The following is a 23665-nucleotide window of genomic DNA, read 5'->3' as shown; positions in this document are numbered from 1 at the left end:
ACTCTTACCTTTACAAATAAGGCATAAGTATCACTAAGTCCTCAACATTTCAGTGAAACCCATCGCAATTTATAAATTACTGCATTTGAAATATTCCATTTAAAATAATGAAAAGCCAATAAAAAAAATCTAAACTCTTTGTGCAATATAATGCATATGGAAAGTGGATATTGCCAAAATCTCAGTTGGTTAGGATAACATGATCCCATTTTTCCAAGTTGGACCTGGCAGTAATTCTTCAAACATGATTTCAGTAGAATGATGAATTCCATTTGAGCCTATCATCTGCCATTCTAAAATGCTGCAGAGCAAATCATTACTAAAATCAATACTGCAAAGTTATTTCAGTGAAGGCAAGATAATGGATAGCTTTCAAACATAATGTAAGGCAGAGAAAAGCAATTTCCAACCAGGTGGAAAAGGAGTCCAGTACTGAAAGCAAACCAAGGGTGTCCTATTGCTTTTCACATCATTTTCTTCATCAGAAATTTTCATGTCAGAGTAAAGTGCCCTTTGGTCTCAGAACAGGTTACATTATCCCTTTTAAATCGACTGAATCCACGGTCCAGACACTCTGTTGAAATAATTGGAAGGTTGGGGGGAAAAAGGAAAGAAAAAAGGGAGTTTAAGTCACAATTGAAATATACAGTGTTAACTCACACTGAAACAAAAAACAAACCAATGGACTAATGAGTGCCGAGCAGTGCCTTCTCACTATTTAATTTATGTCTTACCACTTAGTGCAAAATAGAATCCGATCTCAGTCTGTGTTTCATTCTAAACACTGAACTTCTCAAACAAGCACTTGGTGAAATGCTGCAGATTACTCATTATAATTATCTGGATTCCTCTTTGGCATCTCTACTGCATATTTTATTGTGGAAGTTAAATTCAATATCCATTGTTTTCAAAAGGAGCAAAATGAAAATCAGTGCAAGAATTGCTATGATGTGCCCTGAATTAAAACCAACATCTTTGGATAAACTTGCAATTTAATACAAAATGAAAAAAAAATCAGCCGCTGAGGTTGTGCTAAAGCACAAGATCATACGATAGAGTGAAGCTTGCTGCTTTGTACCACAACAGGAAATAAAAGCAGTTTTGAACATCTCACAAAGCAGAATACAAACGTTATGCTCAGTTACATTTATGCGACTTTCTATGCAATTCGAATTTTGCCTAACCACCATACGCTTTAAATTAATGAAGGTATTGGCATAAACAAAGACAGTTAAAAGCCCCAGCACAAAATTCTACCTAATACAAACCACCCTAGCAAGAATCATTATGTTCACTAATTAATAGTAGCAACCGATTAGCAGCAGCCTTTTCAAGTTATTAAATGTATATAAAGGAATTTCTTCCTAAAATTACAGAAATGTTTTGTGAACACTTTGCTTTGAAACATGCTTTTTGTAATCCATAAGGAGGAAAGGGAAATGGTAGAGAAATCCACTTTCGTTACACGTTCATTTGACAACAAGTCCAAAATAAGGGGACATAAATACAAGATAGCTAATAACAGATCTAAAATCTATTTTAGGAGGAACTTTATGCAAAGGGGGCACAGATATGGAACTCGTGCTTGAAGTTGTGATTGAAACAGAAAGCATCAACAAGTTTAAGAGGAAGCTTGATGCACATATGAGTGAAAGGGAATAGAATATCAGAGAGGATTAGGAATGGAGGCTTATTTATGTGGAGCATAAACACCAATGGCGTAGACAAGTTGGGCTGGATGGCCGTTTTTCTTTACTGTAACATTCTATGTAATTCTATGTACTCTAAGTGCCACTTGCAGAGATTGAGAAACAAACCTTTTATCCATCTTTATGGCTAGGGAATATTGTTTGATAGGTGGTGGGAGCAAAGGCTGAGAATTAGGGAAATACTATATTTAGCTAACATTTTGAAATACAGATGTAATATTTAGATATGTCGCCAGACAAATTTTTCAGCAGAATTTTCTTTCATCTTAAAAGTATGTCATCATCTTATCACAACATAAAACTGCAGCATTTCCACTTAAACTGATCACAGAGACACGCAAAAGAACCTTTGGGTGCAAATGCAATGTTTCTCAACAGATTAAAAAATGAACCCAATTGTCTGCTTAAGGCCGACTCCAGTGTGAGTCAAGCCAATGTTCTGTGAAGCAGCACTAAACCGCTGTGGTCAGCAACATTAATGACAATGTGAAATTTCTCTAACCATCTTTTGGACAGTCAGTGGGAGAAGAAAGATCTTTCACACCCATAGTGAGCATTTAGTCATCAACCGGAAACTGTGATGTTAACAAATTTGATATTGTATCTAATCTGTCAAGAACCATTACAGTTTTTACCCCTTATTTATACTAAGCTGCCGTGGTATTTTTTTTTTAATAATGTGTTTTTTCCCCACCTATTGAAGTGTTGGCTTCTCAGCGTCGTCTTTGTTATCTTCTTCATCAGAAGCTAGAAGATTAAAAATACACAATTTAAAGGTCAACTTCCTGATAACCATTCACGTCCAACAAATAACTATAATAAATTATTGCTGAAATTTATAAAAGTAGTTTGTGCTATCACATGTTTCACATGAACCATGGTTCAACCACTGTAGATCGAATAAACAACAAGTGACTTTCCTCCTTGGAGATAAACTGGGTCTCCCTGGAGATGAGCTGGCTTCAAGATGATATGGAATGCAGCAATCGAGTCAACCCTCTGTGGTGGTCTCAGTGGTCAAGTTCCTGAACCAGACCAGTCCACAGTACTTCAGAGCACTGCTGATGACAGACTAGCAAATCTGCAGGACTTAGGCTGACTAAAAAAAAAAAATGGTTCACATGCAAGTCATAAAAAGTAATCTAATCTGCGAAAAACAATCACAATATTCACCCCTTATTTATACTAAGCTGCCGTGGTCTTTTTTTAATAACATATTGTTTCCCCACCTGATCCTCAGACTTCAGCAGCCCATGCCTATACTCTCCAGAATGAAGTAAGCAGGGAATGCTCTAGAAAGAGTTTTCATTCCGTTCCAGATGCTGTGAAATTTCTATGTGTAGATGGTAAACATACGTGGTAACTCTCAAGCATGGTGATTTTTTCTGCATGTATCAGACACCTAGCTGATCAAAACATGGTTCATTTCAAAGTCACAAAAAACAGCAAATAATGGAATTGCAAGTATATTCAGTTTCAATTTCCTCTTTCATATCTGCCACCTGAACAATTAGAGGATTATAACCAGGTCCTCCAGAATGTCCAAAATTTTTGCTATTCAATGTCCCAAAGATGACATGAAAATAATGTCTCCCACTTCATAATGGCAACACTCATCCTCTATTAGCTGTTGAGAGCAAGTGAATTTCTTCTGAACTTTTTTTCCTTCTAGATTTAGATACTACATTTTTTTTTAAAAAAGTGGATAGTATTCATGTCACAAACATATGTAAAGATGGTATTTTTAAAAATAACTTGCTTATAAATTTAAATACTTCATCCTGTGATAAGATAAAACCACACTGATTAAGTTTAAGTCTGTCAACAACAGTCTTGTATACAGACCAAGGGATGACTCATTCGGTTATTTTTGTAGACACATTAATTATGTCAGATAAGCAATGGGCTCCACAGCATTTCTGCTGAAATATGTTTTGCTAGTGCTAGCTGTGTGGAGTTGCCTTTCCAGAATGAATAAAATATTTGAATATTCAAATCTTTATTGAGATTTTACATGTTTGAAAACAGCTATGTTCAACCATGGCTTGTGAAGCAACTCTTTGTTTTCCTCTTAAAACCCTCAGCTCTTATTTAAATCTTTCATCCAGTCCTTGACCAAGTCTACTTTCCTCCAGCTTTGCAATATTATCTGCCTCTATCCCTACCTGATCTTTAAGGCAGCCCAAATCATCATTTATGACTTCATTACATTTAGACTTGATTTTTCCAATGCTCTCCTTATCAGTCTTTCGAGCTACACTCTCCATACACTCCAGTTCACATAGAACACTACACAGCTCCAGTTTATCCAGAACACAAGCCCATCATCTCCATCCTAACTGGGCTCCATTCACTTCCTAATCCCCAGCGAGTCAACCTCAAGATGCTCGTTCTACATTCCAAATACTTTCATGTTTTTGCCTCATCCTCCCACTGCGATCAGTCCCACTCCCTCACAATCTCTGTGATGTGCTCTCTAGAAGTCCATTCTACAGTTCCCCCCACCTCACCCCTCCCTCTCACCATTAAGACCCATCTTTTCAACTGCACTTTTGGGAATTCCCCCCACACTCAGCTCTCCCTCCCCAAAGCCCTGTGTGAAATACTGAGACATCTTTCTGATGTGAAAAGTGCTGTATGAATGTAAATTGTTGTTATCCTATGTCAATAGTGCTATTAGAGTGCAAGTTATTGTTTCAAAAACTATTTTATTCAAAGAATACATGAATGGTAAAGAAATAGGACTGCTATCTATTTGAAAATACAGCAGTCAAAATCTGCTTTAAGAGCAAACATCACGTTCTGCCTCTTGCGTAGGTACAGCGTGAAGGATTGATCTAGAAAGTAGGTACATACACATAGCAAAGAATCAATCTGGAATGCAAGTCTCCAAATAATTGGATAAAAATAACTCAATACAACAAGATGTGATCCAAGATGTCAGATTCATTTTCTGGGGAAACAAGGGGGAGGGGGTTTGTTTTCTTCCTAGTGCATTGCATAACTGAAGTCACCACAGAACTGACAGTTGAGACATTGTATCACATTTCCCACAAATAGGCAAGTCTTATGATGTTTTAACGCAGTAGAATTAAACTGTACTCTACCACAACCCAACTTGGGAAGCCACTAAAGTAGTCTCAGAGGACAGGGCTACATTGGCTCTTAATTCAGCTGCACTGAAAGATAATACAGTAACGCCTAGAACAGTTCTAAGAATCAATTCTGCAGATGTTGGCGTGACTTAATGAGCAAAGATCAAACAAACTGACAGGGGCTGGTTTGGGAATGAGCCCAATATTTCTGAGAACAAGGATCACTGAGGGTCCATCGTTTACTGGTTTTGAACTCATTTTGGTTGAAAACCATTTGAAAGAATAAAGTCTTTAAAACTTTATAGGTCTTTACTGTCTCAGAGCGTGTAAACTATATTCAATTAAAAACACTGTATGCAAAATAAAAAACACTAAAAATACTATTAATGTATTGAGTGTATATAGTGAGATTGTGACTAATGAAATTTCTCAGCATGGAAACTACTTCACAATAAATCCTTTGAAGTGCTTTGAGACATTCTCTCAAAGTGAAAGGTGCGAAAACAAACACAAGTATTATTATTACCATTTATTTACAAATGACAAGATGATAAATTTTGATGCTGACGAGCTCTGACAGGATGCAATTCCTTTGACAAAAATCACCATAGCTTTTCAAGCTCTTCTCCCTTCCCATAGTGCTTCTTTAAATTGTATTTCCTTCATGCCATAAATATATAATTATTAAACTAAGTGAAACAATAATTTCTTGGGTGGAGGAAAGGCATCCTGCACACCAATGGAGTTGAACTACTACTTTTAATTGATCTAAGAAAAAATATATGACTAGCATTGCCCAGGGTCAGTGACATCAAAATATCCACTGGCTCGTCCCACTACCATCCAGTATAAAACATGAGAGTATACGTCACTCTGGCAACTTTTCCACCCACCATTCACTCATCCAAGCCTGTCAGATAAATAATGCTTTGTAAAGATGTGAGGACAAGCCCAGGTAACAGGTTCACAATGTCAACCAACATACTGCACCACTGGCCTATCCTCCTCAGCACAATTAGTAGACCTACTACTGCCACACTTAAAGTGAGCCATCATGATAGGCATCCCAGAGCTAAACAAAAGGTAAAAGAAACTACCACTGTTGTATGAATTCATATTTTACACTGTGCAGAAGGTGGAACTGGAGCACTAGGAGTCAACAATATACCAATGAGCCAATATCAGTCACGTACTTTTCTATGGTCGAAAAGGCAGGACTTAAAAAAGGGAGAGAGGGCTTAAGGCAGAGGGATCGACGGAGAATGTTCCAGAGTTTTGGGGCGTAGTGGCTGAAAGCGCGTGACCTCTGATGGTGGGGTGGAGGATGTGAGGGACGAGCAGGAGGCCGGTGCCAGTCGAGCAGAGGCGCTGGGTAATGGATTGAAGAGTCAGGAGGTCGGAGAGGTAGGGAGGTGCCTGAGAGTGAAGGGATTTGAACAGGAGTGTGAGGTTCTTGGAAGTCGATCCTTTCGGTGATAGGCAGCCAGTGTAGCCTGGCCAGAACTGGTGAGATGGGGGTACGTCTGGGTAAGTATGTGGGCAGCTGAGATCTGAACGAGCTGGATTTTTTGAATTGTGGAGCTGGGGAGACCGGCGGGGAGTGCGTTTGAGTAATCCAGGCAGGTGGTGACAAACACATGCACGAGGGTTTCAGCTACATTTGGGGTAAGGTATAGTCAGAGGCGGACAATGTGGCGGAGGTCGAGGTAGGCAGTCCTGGTCAGGGACCGAGTGTGGGGAAGGAAAGACAGCTGGGGCTCAAACTGGACGCCAAGATTACGCACTTTTCAGTGAGTCTGAGGGAGAGCCAAGGGAAGTTGAGGACTTCAGGAGTTCAGATCCGCAGGAGTGAAAATGTTGATGGGAGCCAAGGAGTATGGCTTCCGTCTTGTCCACATTCATCTGCAGGAAATTTGCACTCATCCAGGCCCTGATGTCTGCCAGACAAGCTGATAGGACATCGAACGACCTGGAGTCGCAGCTGGAGGAGGCAAAGTACATTTGTGTGTCACCCACATACATGTTGATGCCTGCAGATGACATCACCAAGAGGGAGCATGTAGATGAGGAAAAAGGGCCAAGGATGGAGCCCTGGCGTACCCTGGAGGTGACTGGGTGGGGGCGGGAGGAGAAATAATTTGCAAAGATGAAGTGGAAGCGGTTGGTTATGTAGGACTTGAACCATACGAGTGCAGTCCCACTAAGGTGGATGAGGGAGGAGAGGCAGTGGAGGAGGATGTCGTGATCAACTGTATCGAACGTGGCAGAGAGATCCAGGAGGATGAGGAGGCAGAGGGAGCTCTCGTCAAAGATAGAGAGAATGTTGTTTGTGACTTTGATAAGCGCTGTCTTTGTGCTGTGGGCAGGGCAAAAACTAGACTGCAGGGGCTCAAGAAGGGAGTGACGTGACCGAAGTTTACCTGCAACAATGCGTTCCAGGGGTTTGGCAAGGAAGGGCAGGTTGGAAATGGGATGGGGTGTGATAACAGCGGTTTTCAGGGGGAGTGGAACAGAGCCTGAGAAGAGAGACTGGTTGACCGTGTCGGCCAGCAGGGGGGAAGATGAGGGGGAGTTGAGTGACCAGCAGCTGGGTGGGGAAGGGGGCAAAGGAGCAGGTGGTGAACTTCATGAGGGTAATGGTGGTTGAAAGGGAGGAGGGAGAAATGGGGACAAAGAGTGTAAGGAGGGGGGAGCGGCAGGAGCTGTGGCAGTGTGGATGGTCTAGGTGGGGTGGAAGGGGACATGGGTGGGGTGGGTGGAGAAGGGGGAGGACGATGCAGCCATGTCGATGTTTTCAATCTTTGAGGCGAAGTCTAGGACCTCTTAGCACAGTCTTCTAACTATTGAGCAAATATCTTGGTAGTAACTAACACAACCATCTTTAAAGTACATTAATATATTCTTGTACATGCTTCACATTATTTGCATGTTTCTTTCCCATAATTATATTGCACACCATTGAAAATATTAAAGTTCAGTACAGACATAGTAAAATAACCACCCACAGATCTCATTATACAATTTAAATAATTACTATAAATATAATATATATATATAAAATATATACACACGCACACCAAATCAAATTAGTACTACTTTATGTCCACATAAATGAAAGATGTAGCCAACCATACTTTCTTAGAATACTGACCAGACACAGATTCAGGAGGAGAATAAAATTGGCCATCAGAGAGGACTCCGGGCTGGATAAGTGGTGCATGTTCGGATGCAGCATGTATTGAAACCACTCCTGAAACAGGGGAGAAAGGAAAAAAAAAGCCTTAGAATAACAGGCTGAACAAATATCTATCTATTATCTCAGTTCACAGTTTATATTCCAGGACAACATTGACAAACAGCCAGTGATAATATAGGGTAAATTATTAAATCAAACTTATACTGCAATAACAAAACAAGTTGAAGCTTACACGTGCTCTATGGAAGTATTCATTCTCTGTTCCTCAGAGTGATAATATAATTCATAAATTGGAATGTAAACCTGTTTATTTTCAAATTAAGAATTAAAATAGCATGATTGTGCTTAACGTGCCCTGTACATAACAATGAGTTGTACTGACAAGTTGCTGGCAGGTACTATGCCAGTAAAGAGCGATTGGTTGTTTTACTATTTTATTGTTGATTTCTTATCAACGATATTTACTATGGATCATCCACAAAATATACAGTCAATTCACTTTAAAGTATATTCTGTGAAGTGCTTTAAGATGCCTCGAAGATGTGATAAGGCGCTATATCAAATGCAAGGATTATTATATTATGGATAGAAAGAAATGAGAAAATTAATTGACCTACACAAGTCTTGACTGTGGATGTTGAAGATTTCATTATACTATTCAAAACGAAGAGATACTGCACGGCAATGCAACGACACTACATGGCAATTCAGCGACACTACATGGCAATTCAGCGACACTACATGGCAATTCAGCGACACTACATGGCAATTTGTAGAAACGTGCAAGCATAAAATGCACATTTTCCCACTAAACGTCACTGCACTGGACAGTAAATATCTTGTACAGAAAGTGGTGGAAAGAAAGAAGCAAAGCTGGGAGACTCCAACTCATTCCAGCACCTTGGAGTGGAAGGGCAGATTAAAAATGGGATGGTAGTTGGAGAGCATGGAGGGGTACAGTGATGTCCAGAGAATATTATTATTGTGCTTATTATTATTAATGCACTTTTATCAATTCCAAATGAACTTAATCACTTATAATAAAAGTTGTATTTGTTAATACATTACAAGACTATGTAATATTGCATTCCATACTTCAAAGGAGCTACTGTGCTTAACTGTAGAGCATTAAAACTATTAAATCAAACTTATACACCAATAACAAAATCAAGTTGAAGTTTACACATGCTCTACGGATGTACTCATTCTCTGTCCCTCAGAGTGCTAATGTAATTCATCACGTGGAACATAAATCTATTTATCTTAACCAAGTTTAACAATTAAAATAGCATACGTGCGCTGTAACAAGCCCTGTGCACTTGCTATTGTTGATTTGTATCAAGTTCCCCAAAAATGTAACCTCTGATTGATTTTGACAATTCTGCTTTTATGATCTGTATGTTTTTCTCAGGGTATTTAGACTATTTCCATCAGTTTAACACATGATACCGAAAGATGAAATAACACAGTGCTTTCTATTGCCAATTTACACTATTCTTTCCCTCCAAAGAAAGTAGTTTCACAAAAGGAGTTAAAACTGATTTGTTTTATAAAAATAACAGTATAGATCCCAAACTAATCACAGATTACAACAATAACAATACAAAATACAATAAAAAATGATATTTGTATAGCACCTTTCACGTTAGGAGGACAACAATCAACAAAGCTACATAGCCTCAATACTTTCCTGGGATGTATTAATCTATGTTTAAACAATGTACTGTACAAGGTCAAAAGAACAAAATAGAAACAATTTGCTCAGAATAATACAACTGAAGTTCAAATCAGCATTCTGACTTTGATGACTCATTTCACTGCAGTCACACATGCTATTTGAACCTAAATTTGTGCTAGCTCATCCAGTGGAGACAATTATTTTATTCCCGATTCCTTATAATCATAAAGAAAAATCTGCAAAAATCATACAGCCTACAAGAAATGCTGACTTAAATTTGATCATATGCTTTCTTTCAAAGAAAACATAGACAAGCAATATATTACACTGGATGAAGCAATAAAACACTGGTTAGGCCTCAGCTGGAGACTGTGTTCAGTTGTGGGCACCACACTTTAGGAAGGATCTCAAGGCATTGGAGAGGGTGCAAAGGAGATATACCAGGATGGTACCAGAAACAAGTGATTTGAGTATGAGGAGAGGCTAGAGAAGCTAGTGGCCTTCTGCCATTTTGCCCCCAGCCTCTGGAACTCCATCCCGCCATCCCTCCCTTGCCTCCTTCAAAACCCATCTCAAGACCCTCCTCTTCGACCATGCTTTCAATCACCCTCCTTGCCCCCTGCCCTCCACCCTCCCCAATCCCGACCCCCATCTTGGGTCTGAAACACTGACTGTCCAGTGCCTTGGGGCATGCTTGCAACTTGAAAAGCGTTAAACAAATGTAATCTTGTTGTTGTACTTCACTGATAAGTGTATTATTGTCTTAAAATTTGTATGAGGTTTCACATTGCCTATTTAAAGTTTACATTTTAACTAAAATACTGTAAAATTAAGTAATACATGTATGCAATTCAAAACAGAGGAATTTTACATGATTCTTACGGATTATATTTTTGGAAGGGAAACACAAAAATATTGCTATGCAGCCAGCAGACAGTTCTCAAATCAGCACCCGGCCCTCAGGGGCCAAAAGGTTGGACCACCCTGACCTAGATGTTGGGAATTCAGCCATGAAGAGTATCATTCCCAGATGGTGAGTCTTGCAGCCTGTATTTTTTTGAATGTTGGGCTGAGTATGGCGTTTTCCACGTACACAGGCTTAAAACCCATATCAAGCAATCGGGAGGGAACCCATGGAGTCTCTTCCAAGCAGATGGCTGTATAGGGACTAAATTCCAACAACGATTGTGTACAGCTCACCGAAGGACATTGATTAGGCAGGCATTGCCACAATTATTTCACCACAAAATACAAAGTCAATTCACTTTACAGTATATTCTGTGAAGCGGTTTGAGACATCTCGAAGATGTGATAAGGCACTATATGAAATGCAAGGATAATTATTATTATTGCTGAGTTGCTGCAAAAACAGGCTGGATTCTCCATGGAGGATGAACATCAAATTCATCATTAGTAACACCAATGAACAATTTGCAATTAAAATTGACTTTATATCTCAATGCTACAAATTCTTTAATCCTTCCTCCTACATCTGCACAAGGAATTTGTTAGTTTACTTACTGTTTTCATTCTCTGCCTCTTGTGGCAAACCTTGAAATCGAGGAACCAGGTCTCTATCCAGGCTAGTATGAAGGATATGACTGGCAGCAAATAGGCAAAGGCACTACCTTGGTTCAGAAGCTAGATCAATAGGATAAATAGGATTTAGTAGGCAGTCTAAAGACTTTAAGAAAGCAAATGACAGAAATTGATACTTTCACACAGATTTTAGTTCTAGAAGCAATACATACCTTTGAAAAAATTACTTTTGCAATTAGAAAGCCACTGGTCACGGCGGTTGTAATCTAAAATTGGAAAAGCTAAATGTCACTTATAGCCGTACAAGATTATCATGCAGATTAGTGGTTAGAAAGGATAATTTGGGGCTTCATTTGACACAGCGAATCCCTGCAGAGATCAATTCAGTCCCTCTCTTGAAAGGATTGAAACAGGGTTGCAATGACTCATCAAAGCAGTTTATCCAAGGATTGTGAACGCCTGTGGGACATTGTTAGGCTACTAGATAACAGTAGTTCACTGTTCAAAAATCAGAAGTAGTATATTTTAGTACTAAGAATAGAGAATGAGAATACATTAATTTTCAAACAGATTTGAAATGGTATTGAGGGAAACCTCAGGATGCACTGGTCAATGAAGGGAGCAGTGCAGATAGATAAGGCTATACAAAAGGTAAATGCATCTTAAGGCACAGGATCTTAAGGCTACATCTTAAGACATAGAATAGAAAAAAAAGGAGGTTTGAATAAAATCTTACTTCGCCAGATTTATGAAGTTTTAGGCAACCTCTTATAACTCCATGCATTAATAACAACTTGCATTTATATAGCCCCTCACGCAGGGTAACGCAATCCTGTTCACGAACTAGCCTTGGTTGTCTTCTCCATCTAAAGTCACTTGGCCCAAGCGCTAATATTTTTCCAGTGTTGCCACTTACCGCTATTGCCCACCAGTGACGTAGTTTGCACAAGGCATATGCTAATATCAGCGCTAAAAAACGAAAAACCGCCAGTAACTGTGAAAATAAATAAAGCACATTGAAGTTTAAAACTTGAACAGTGATCAGAATGTCATATTAAGCACAAACAATATTTCAGGATACTAAGGAAAACTACTAGACTTACAAATATGTCAAAGTAAGAATGTTTAAAGTTATAATGGAGAACTTCATCTTTTAACCTGGATTTAATGTTTCCTTCCACCTGAAAAGCAAAAAAAGTGCCAGAGGTTAGCTCAATCTAAACATTTGACTATAGTTTGAACAATTTAGTTTCAAGTTAAATTAGATGATCATTTTAATAATCAAGTTAATTGAACAGGTAACGTACATATTTGGGGGAAATTTTACATTCTATTTTAAGTCTCTACTTCATAAAACATATAATCTGTAGAATATTTAAAATTGATACGTAAATTTAATACTTACATTTAATTCTATTATCCAGAGCAAGCCGACAAATAAAAGATCAAATGTAACAAATAAGCAGAAAGTCCTTCTGACATCAGAAATAGTTCGTGTTTCACTGGGTTCATACGACGCTAACCTGGTCACCAGCTGATTTGCATTTACTGAATGACCTGCACCAAAGGACGTTCTGTGACTGAAACTATTGACCACAACGACATTCTCCTGAACGGATGTTACACTGCTCATTCTGCCCGGGTCTCTTGCTGCTCAACAACAGCCTCAGCATCACTGCAGCCACCTTCTGGACAAGAAGAGGAATATGAAAGTCAGCAAAAACACCAATATTATTTGAAATATACCTTTTCAGGTTCCTGCCAGTCTTTACATGCTGCCCAGTTACAACTGCTGCAGATTTGAAGCCTGTGGTGATCAACCATGGGCATTTACAACTGGCCACAGTAACCCTAGGTTTGGGGAAGAGGAAAATCTTCCAGGGTTCCCATTCTCAACTCAATCCAGATTTCTGCAGGAAGGTATGTGTACTGAGATCAGGTTCAGATGAGGACAGAATTATGCTCAGCTTCTGCTCCTCTTCTATCCCCCCAGCCCCCAACAAAAAATATCCATAGTCAATTAGCCTGTTAACACTACCTGCCGAGACTCACATGAATAATGGCTATTCGGGGGACGTATCAGGGGATGCCAATGGACTGTACCACACTAGAGAGTGAAATAAAGGGATCAAATGCTTTCAGAAGACGGGGAAGTACAAGCCAGCTATTTTGTTTCAGCAGAGGCCATGAAATTTCCAGCGCCTTAGGATGTCCTCCTGATGTGAAAGGCGCTCTACAAATGTAATTTGTTGTTTGTTGAAATGTAATCATTTTTAAAAAAATTACATTTCTGCTGCAAGTCAAAGAACAATAAAGTATTATGCTGGCACTGGTGAAAAAGGTTGCATTAATTATACCATATATAAAGCAAAACAATGTTGGAATCAAACAAACTGCTCGCCAACTGGAGCTACAAACGGATTATAGGCAAAGTTACTTTCAAATAACCTCCTATTATTCCATGTACAGCCTCGAAAAAGGCGTACAGGCAAGCTCAGGGTGGAAGGAAATTAGTTACTCTTAGTTACTCTAACCTTTATGGTACTGTGACGAGAAGTCAGAGGAAGATTGATTTACAGGTCCAAGCCAAGAGGAAGATTATTTGTAACTATCCAAACTGAACTCTGTACCTATATAATAAAGATAAGTATTGGCAGTTATTCTGCCCGTAGCAACTTTAGACATTGATGGACTACATTTAGAAAATACCCTATATGAACTTTTCTACAATAAGTCCATGCTGTGCTTCAAATACAAACAGCAATAATGTAATATAGAATATTTGATATAATAATGTATCATGTTGCTGAAATATCCCAGGGCAAATTGTAAACTTCGCTGTAGAGCGCTTAACACTCTCCCTCAATCCCTCCGCCTTGCCCCCTCTCTCCCCTTTTTCAAGTCTTGCCTGAAAGCCTTTCTTTCCTTCCTTTTTCCTCCACCTCCCACCACCCCCCGCCCTGGCTAGGAACTAGGTTCCACCATTGTTAAGCGCTCTGAGATTCTACCCTGTATGGAGGGCGTTATATAAGTGCAAGTTGTTGTTAACAGAATTTACTGTAGAATGAAGTATCTGTATTTTTGTAGGTGAATGCAGCAGCCAATATATACACAAATATGAAGTGAATGACCAATTTCATCTGGGGGATCATTGACCAGGATATTGGGAGAAACTGCTTTTCAAACTGTGCCATGGGATCTCTAACATCCATCTGAGTAAGCAAATGGGACCTCAGTTTGATATCTCATCCAACAATTCAGCACACCTCAGCGTTGCATTAGAATATCAAGTCTAGAGTAGACACTGAATAAAGGAATGTTGTTACATTGCATGTGCAACCCGACAATATCAGAAAGAGTATAAGGCTGAATATCCACTCAGCTGCCTCTGACCTTCCATCTACTATTTGATTTGAATAGCTATTTTAAAAGAGCCAGCACAGCCCCTATCCATCCCTCCAACCACAGCTTCGAACCTGTCTCCCATTCCTCTCCCACCACCACTATAACCTGCATGAAACTGACCACCTCTCCCTCGACCCCATCCTACCAATCTCCTTACCTCCCAGCTGCACCTCATTGCCCCTCTACTCACAGACATCATAAACCTCTCCCTGTCCACACCGTTCCCAACCGTTTAAAAATGGCTACCATCACTCCTTATCCTTAAAAAACCCTCCCTGGACCCATTCCTGCTCTCAAACTACCGGCCCATCTCCAACCTCCCTTTCCTCGGTCCTGAAATGAGTCATCACTTCCCAGATTCGCTCCTTCCTCTCCTGCCACTCCATTCATGAACCCCTCCAATCGGGTTTCCATGCCGCCCACAGCACAAAAACATTTCTGGTCAAAGTGATAAATGACATTCTGTGCACCTCCGACCAGGCCTCCCTTTGCCTCCTTGACCTCCCTGCTGCCTTCGATACCACTGACCACTCTATCCTCATCTACGGCCTCTCCTCTCACCTCAACCTTCATGGTTCTGTCCTTGAATGGTTCAGATCATTCCTCTTACACCGTCTCTACTTCATCTCCACAATCGGTTTCACCTCTAGCCCCCACATCTTCTTGTGTGGAGGTCCCCTCCTTGATCCCGTCCTCTCCAATATCCATATGCTCCCTCTTGGTGACATCATCCACAGACCTGGGGTCAACTTCCACATACGGATGACACCCAACTGTATCTCTCTCTCCACCCTTGACTCCAGGACCATTGCTGTCCTGACAGAATATCTGTCAGACATCAAGTCCTGGATGAGAGCTAACTTTCTTCAGTTGAATGTCAACAAGACCAAGGCCCTCCTGATTGGCTCCCGTCAGCCCCTCCACACCTCAGGCACTGATAGAGTCACCATCCAAGGATGCACACTCCACTTTACTAAGCCAGTCCGGAAGCTTGGCATCTTGTTTGACCCACAACTATCCTTTTTACTCCCTGCTTGTCGGCCTCCCCAACTCCTCCCTCCATAGGCTGCAGATCATCCAGAACTCTGCAGCCCGTGTCCTCTCTCACATCAGGTTCCGTGACCCTAATACCCCCATCCTCACCCGACTCCACTGGCTTCCCATCACACACAGGATACAATTCAAGATCCAGGCTCTTCACCTTCATAGCCCTCCATGGCCTCGTTCCGCCCTACCTCCGCAACCTTCTAACCCCCTACCAACTCGCCCGCTCCCTCCGCTCAGCGGGCTCTGGCCTGCTTCACGTCCCCCACCTTGCCCACCCCATTGGTGGGCGGGCCTTCAGCCACTCTCAGGAACTCCATCCCGCAGTCCCTCCGCCTAGCCCCCTCCCTTGCCTCCTTCAAGACCTATCTCAAGCCCCTCCTCTTCGACTGTGCTTTCCATCACCCTCCTTCCCCCACTGTCATCCACCCTCCCCAATCCGAACCCCAGCTCAAGTCCGAAACACTGACTGTCCAGTGCCTTGGGACCTCCTCCCAACGTGAAAGGCGCTATACAAATGTAATTTTGTTGTTTTCGAATAACTTCCCTTTATTCTTGGCTTGCTTCTGCCTATAAACATTTCTTTTTGAAGGCTACACAAAGAACAATGGGACATACAGTACTTTGAATGTTATTACTCAATGTCCAGTCAAACCACGTGATCACACTTATCTCACAATACTCAGCAGATAATCAAAGAAAACTCAGCTTTCTAGACACATTCCTCTAAAAGGAAAAAAAAGGATATTTTGATAGTTAATCATGAGACAGAAATAAAATTTTGTAAATGTCAGTGATATTGTGGTAAAGGGTTTGGTGTTTAAAAAAGACAAGAGAGCTAAAGTGTCAGCTTGCAATCAGTTTTAAAAAATCCTGTACTTTCATGAATCATGCTCCATTCAACAGTATCCCATTTTGTATGAGATTGTACACCAATTCTATGTAAAAAGTTATCTGCAACCATCCTACCTTATTTTGGGCATTATTTTAAACTTTGTCATCCCAGTTTTTTTACATGAAATTAACTTTAAGGCTACTGCAGTGAAAGCATTACTTCATTGAGCAAAATTACATTCAAGTACTAGTTCAAGGCAGTTTGTACACAAGAGGTAGCATACAGCGCTTTTCAACTGAGTTTAGGTATTACCAATATTTGGAAGTTGGGGGAAGGGAAGTACATTTCAAACTCTGTTTAACACCATTTCATTTCTCCAATTTTTTTCTATTGTTCTCCAAATCAAAAAAAATGAATCCCTATTGTTAAATCTTCAGTTCAAAAATTCCAAATGCTGTCTTTTTTAAAAAAAATAGAAATCTTGGCTGAATTTTAAGGCATTGTCTTGTGGGGCAGCCCTGAAACACTGCACTCCACAAATGCCAGTAATGCTGATGCTCCTAGACCTCTTCCTCACAACTTTTGAAACATCATCATTGTCCATCTCATACTTGATACTTACTGTTATTTTATAGCAATATCAGAATGTTGAATATAGGAATTGCTATATATATATATAAATAATATATATAAATATAGGAACTCTGTGCTTTTGAAAGGAATACGTAAACTAAATTGATACGTAAACTAAAATCAAAGGTAGATGGTTAGAAATTTTAGAATTTTTGAGCGAGCTTCAGATCCAATCACTGAAGGTGAACACTGAAAGAAATCAACCTAATAATTAGTGAAAAACACTGAATGTTTTAATTCCATTTTTGTTCATGTGTCACATCTCAGGCTGCATTCTGTATCCCATCGTTTCAGTTATAAATCAGATACAGATTTTTTCCTACCAGATAATCCCAAAAGTACAGTATACATTGCACTAATTTTCTTATTTAGAATCATCTCCAGATTGTATCCCAATAATCAAATCATCCATTGCATATAGGTGAGCAAAACATCTTGCATTATTACACAATTTATTCTCCAATTGCAAACATAGAAGAAAAAGATTGGAGGTCAGAAATCACAAATGTGAGCATTTTTCATTGTGCTTTGTAAATTATATGTGCTAACAACATTATTTTTTGTCTCTGGTATTGTGTTATGGTGGCAGCTTCTTGTTTAAGCTCATTTTCAGGGATGGATCGTCTGGACAAAGAAAACTAACACGACTTTTTAAATGTAAATGTTGTGAACAATAGGTTTACTCAATTTGATCAAGGTTCTGCAACAATACAATGAAAGAATTCACAAACATGACAAAGGGCTTAACTTTTGAAACATCACCATTGCCCACCGCTTGACACTATTATTACATAGTAATATCAGACTGTACAAAATTATTTCTGATAAGGTAATGTTCCTATGACTGTAAAATGTTTTATAATAAACTCTGTGTCCTTTGCACCAATACCAAGCATTATTGAAACTATTATGATATAGTCAACAGCAAAGTCACAACTTGAGATAAAAGAGGCTGATAGCACCCTGGAGAACCATCAACAAACCACTGGTCTTTAGAGGAAAGAGAGAAGTTGTCAACAGTTGAGTTAGGTTATATGTAAGAGAAGGAAAATGTATAGCATGTACATTCAGTGGAAATTAGTGAAAAACAGTTACAGTAAAACTCACACAATTCTTATCTGTATAAATCATATAATCAACCAAGTCATACATGCACCCGAGTGCCATTCAGTTTCCTATCAAAACCACTTAGATTTGTTTGCACTCATCATTTTTTATAACAAATAATCTCCTAACTTGTAATGAAGTTACAAGCTGCATTGAATCACAACAAATGATGTCCTAATCCATCGATGGATGCGCACTTACTGGCTGCCTGCATGGAAACGTAGTCTTGATCCATCGCCATATGCACAGAAGAACTTCATTTCCTGTGATTCAACGCGATTCTAATGCTTGCCTACAGGTGTACATACAGCGCTTTGAATCACAGGAAACGTGGTTTTGACACGTCATTTTAACTTATCAGCTGCAGTGACAAAAGTATTGCATGCACACTTATTGGCTGCATTGAATAACCACGTGCAATGTAGATTATTGATTAAATCAAAATTTATATTCAAGTTTACCTATAACTCGGACTTTGTACAAGTCACATTAAATGATAATGTCCTGACTGATATAATTTATCAGTATAGTGCATACTGTAGAATGCATCTCACAGCTTGAAGGTAATTTCTGCAATTTGATGAATCATTTCCTTTCTCATGAAAGGTACTTTCCTTTCCCTTCTACATTTTAGTTCTCTTATCAGCCTTTGGAACTTCCTATATTGCAGGGGAAGGAATTGTGGGGTGTACAAAATAAGCTATAAGTAATAATAACCCTTGCATTTGATATAACACCTTATCATGTCTTCTAGACGTCTCAAAACGCTTCACAGAATATTCTGTAAAGTGTAGTGACTGTATATTTGTGGGCAGAACGCAGCAGCCAATTGTGCACAGCAGTGTCCCACAAACAGTAATGCATTGAGTGACCAAATTATTATTTATTTTTAAAAAGGGATTATTACCCCCGGAAAAGCGATCCGCCAATCGACTAACAACTGGGTTCCTACTTACTTCTTGATAAACAGAGGCATGTGAAGTAAGAAAACTTGCCCAACATTTCACCCTGCCCAGGAATCGAACCAGGTCTCTCGCTTGCGAGGAGTTTGCTCAAACCACTGAGCTACAGGACTCCACAAAGCAGCTTATTAGTTTGCTCTACTACACATCAGTCAACATGACTGTACACATCAATGGAGTACCAATCTACAACAAAGGATGAGTCACTCATAATGGCTACAAGCATGGCCATGTGAAAACAAGAAAAATCAAATTGGTGCAAAGGCTCATCTGGAGTTGGATTTAATGTAGGTTAGAGGCAATTACACTGAAATGCATTTCATTTGATTATGAAATCAACACAAGAGTACAAAAAACTACTAAAGAGTCTTCTGGCACTCATATCTCTCATCTTCATGTCTACAACGAGAAAAATATGAAAAAGCAAGAGAAAGTGAACAGGGCAAATCCTGTTCAGAACAATTGTATAGTCTTAAATATGATGATGGATTTTGGCTTATGTCAGACATCAGGCTGATCCAATAAAAATGTAAGCAAGATTTAAATTGGCTGTGAATGCCCTAGGGTTGAATAATCAGCTGTTACATGTTGTTCAGACCGTCATGTGTAAAATATCCAGGTGAAACCACTGAAAAATTGTAATTCACAGAAAGAAAAAATTAATTGCAGTAAATTCGAGCGAGAAACAAAGGCTTTGTGTTGAATAACCAAAAGACTCAAGGGAACTATGGCAAATTCCCGAGGAAAAAGGTGGATATATTTCTCCTCGAGTTTTTTTCCCCTCGAACATCTCCACTTATTCATCTTTTAAAAGCAGTAACTGCTTCTTCATGAGGCCATGATTCCACAGGAACCAGCATCCCTCAAGGATCTCACCTAATTGGATATTTTACACTTGAGGATCTGAACAACAAGTAGCAGCTGATTATTCCTGGGGAATTCAGAGCCAAGTTAAATTTTCATAACTTTTTTTGGATCAGCTATTATTATTGTGAGGTTTTCCAAAAATCCAGACAAGAGTAACTCTTAAGACTTTTCAAAGAAATGTAAGGCCTATTTCTTAATTACAACCATCCCATTTAGACAGAGGATATGGATTATTCTAACTGGATTATGAACAGTCACCAGCAAAATGCAAAAGTAAAGTTACATCGTCTCAGTATTGTCATAAGCAATTAATTCAAAAGTAATGGTTTGCAACTAAAATTTTCAAGTACAGTGTCGTGGAAAACAACGCATAGACTTACAAACTTAGCTGGTGTTAGTAGCGAGGTTATGAAGTGTACAAATAACAGCGGTTACAAATCTAACCCTGTGAATTTGAGGTGACAAATTCTGAATATTATATCATGTTGCACAAAGTTAAAGCATAATGGTTTAAGTGTGATTTTAAGTATCATCTGTAATACCCTTGAGTACTGTGGACCTACCTGGTTTAGGAACCAGACTACCAAGACAGCCTGAAAAGAGATCAGGAAATCATTCTGTTAACCTCACTTGGGTTGATCTTAACACCAGAGGGACTGAGTCCATTCGATTTCATACTTTCAAACACAATACGTTGCATCTCTAAATATACTCTCTTTTGAGGAAGGGTAAAGTATAAACAGGATCTCCCTGGGGTTGGTCCTCACCTTCAAAACCCTCCACGGTCTTGCTCCCCCCCCCACCTCTGTGACCTTCCAACCCCCCCTATCATCCTGATCACTCCCTCCATTCAGCGGGTTCCAGTCTGCTTCACGTCCCCCGCTTCGCTCGGGCCACCAATAGCGGGCGAACCGTCTGCCACTCTGCCCCCTCCCTCTGGACCTCCATCCTGCAGTCCCTCCGCCTCACCCCCTCCCTGGCCTCCTTCAAGACCCTTCTCCTCCTCAAGACCCCCTTCTTTGACCGCGCTTCCGATCACCCTGTTCCCCCCTCACCACCGCCCGCCCTCCACCCTCCCCGACCCCGACCCCCAGCTCGGGTCAGGAACTCCGACTGTCCAGCGCCTTGGGACGTCCTCCCGACGTGAAAGGCGCTTCACAAATGTAACTTTGTTGTTGTTTGAACTGGTTTATGGCAATGTACCGCGTTGCTGTCCAGCAACAAAAGAACTATATTTTCCATAAAATATTTTCCATAGAAATATCTGACCCCCCCCCCACCCCCGCTCCTGGGTGGGAACCCATGACTGTCCGGTGCCGGGCAGTGAGGGCTGGGACACCAAATGTCATTTGTTGCTGATTTTTCTCTTTCACATTTCCGCCCACAAAACACACAGTCACCACACTTTACAGTATACCCTGTGAAGCGCTTCGAGACGTCTCAACGACGTGATAAGGCGTTATATCAAATCCAAGTATTAATATTAATATTGTTATTCTCCTGATCCCGGGAGTTGGGTTATGTGTGAGCCTCACCGTCACGCGCTTGATTTAAAATGACCTGTATTACCTGCCGTTAAACCGCCTCTTCTCTCGAGCCTAAACAACGGGGAACAGAAGCCGAGCTCAGGCACGAGCCACAGCACCACCTGTCTTGTTTACCTCCGGATCCTCGGCCACCGACTGAGGCCGCTCGTCTCCGTCCGTCCGTCCGTCCCCGTCCCGAGCGCCGTCTGCCTTAAGATGGAGGTGCTGCAATCACCGCGCCCGCCGCCCAACCGACTGGACTGACCGGACCGCTCGCCACCCGGAACACACCCGCGCCGCCTTGTTGTCTCCGGGGAAGGTATTTGCGGGGGAGGCCTGGGGGTGGGAGGCGCGGACCCTGTGAGGCGTGTTCACGTGCTCAGCTCGGGGCGACGGCAGGGGGCGCGCAGGGGAGGCGGCCGCGCGGACGTGCACGACGGCTCCCGGCCCTGCTGCAGTACTGCGCACGAGCGCCGTCGCTCCACCCACTCCTACTGTTGGAGTGGTTGTCCCTCTCAGGCCGTTGTGGCGGGATGATTGGCAGGGCAGGGGGGCAGGGCAGGGTAGGGTGGCAGGGCTGGGCTGGGCAGGGGGCTGGGCTGGGTAGGGGGGCAGGGGGCAGGGCTGGGCTGGGCAGGGCGGCTGGGCAGGGCAGGGGGGCTGGGCAGGGCGGCAGGGCAGGGGGCTGGGCAGGGGGCTGGGCAGGGTGGCAGGGCTGGGCAGGGCTGGGTAGGGCGGCAGGGCTGGGTAGGGCGGCAGGGCTGGGCAGGGCGGCAGGGCTGGGTAGGGCGGCAGGGCTGGGCTGGGCAGGGCGACTGGGTCGGGTGGCAGGGCAGGGCGGCTGGGCAGGGCAGGGCAGAGAGTTGTGGCCAAAGGTGCGTTGATGCTCACAGGTGCCCAAGCACAGAGACAACTTCCAGTCGCAGGGTCCATCGTACTCATTAACCACATCCTTGCCAAGAGCCAATGCCAAAGTGCTCGGAGATGCTCCCCAGGTGAAGCGTCCTATATGCTGCGCGGAATTGGCTGCCGTGTTCCGCCCTCAAATACAGGGTCAATCCACTTTATAGTATATATTCTGTGAAGCTCTTTGAGACGTCTCTACAACGAGATAAGGCGCTATATCAAATGCAAGGATTATTATATAAATGCAAGTCGTCGTCGTCGTTGCATCTCATGACCTAAGAGGAAGGAATTTTTAGCCCCCTGTCCTGTTCTTCAAATTCTTCCACCATATCACCCCACCCTACTTGTGACATCCTCTTTGTATTGAGTTATGGGCAAGGAGGATGATGGTAATATTATCATGTATTTCATGGTGAGCTGTGCTGCTCACTAGGGATCTCCTAGTACCTACCATCTACCTAGTGAGAATTCAAACCTGCTATTTGTCAAAGGCAAATTAGTGATTATCCAAATTTGGAGAGGACGTAAGTACGGTCTCTTTGACCTGAACTGGCACCAAGATGACATGCACGGCAATAGAATGTCAGAATTGAATCAACCTTCTGTGGCGATCTCAATAGTCCGATTCCTGAGCCAGGCAGATCCAAGGTACTGCAGGGCACTGCCGAAGGCAGACCAACCCGCCTGGCTCATTACTCGGACTTGGGAGGGCCAGACACTGGGATAGTGATTCTTTCCATTCAGCTCCTAAAATACACAATCACTGCAATTTATTGAATCGTGTGACGAGCTTTGAACTGTTCTCTCAATGTGAAAGGTGTTACATCAAATGCAACGATTATTATTTATACCTGTAAGCTGAAGCTCTAATGGGAAGGGTGGTCCTAGCTGAACAAGCAGTGGGACAATCTTTTCAATGACAATATATGCAAATCTAGCTAGTTAAACTACTGCAATACTCCATTACACTGGGGTTTCCCAGCCTCGGCTGTTGCCAAACTGCACTAAATACAATGCAGAATTTGGTAAACAGGGTGCATACCTCCAGGGAGAGAGTGCACATTCTATTTCAGACATGGAAATTTCCACGTGTAGGTGGCTTACATATGTGTGTCAGCCTGGCTCAGGGGTAACACTTGCCTGAGTCACAGGGTCTGGGTTCA

General features: G+C 41.4%; 1 protein-coding gene across 1 annotated transcript; it reads right to left on the bottom strand.

The window, feature by feature from the left end:
• Positions 1 to 21892, bottom strand: stard3nl (STARD3 N-terminal like). Its single transcript, XM_007900873.2, is given in 10 exon segments — positions 1 to 574; positions 2404 to 2456; positions 7956 to 8054; positions 11200 to 11229; positions 11232 to 11319; positions 11430 to 11483; positions 12134 to 12211; positions 12321 to 12398; positions 12623 to 12905; positions 21732 to 21892. Coding segments are annotated over 8 exon segments (708 nt in total). The 5' UTR covers positions 12851 to 12905; positions 21732 to 21892; the 3' UTR covers positions 1 to 574.
• Between the last annotated feature and the right edge of the window lie 1773 nt (positions 21893 to 23665).

Source organism: Callorhinchus milii, unplaced genomic scaffold (assembly GCF_018977255.1).
Source record: "Callorhinchus milii isolate IMCB2004 unplaced genomic scaffold, IMCB_Cmil_1.0 Scaffold2, whole genome shotgun sequence".
Taxonomy (NCBI): Eukaryota; Metazoa; Chordata; class Chondrichthyes; order Chimaeriformes; family Callorhinchidae; genus Callorhinchus; species Callorhinchus milii.
The sequence above is the reverse complement of the archived record's forward strand: the minus strand, read 5'-3'. Positions and strand labels throughout refer to the sequence as shown.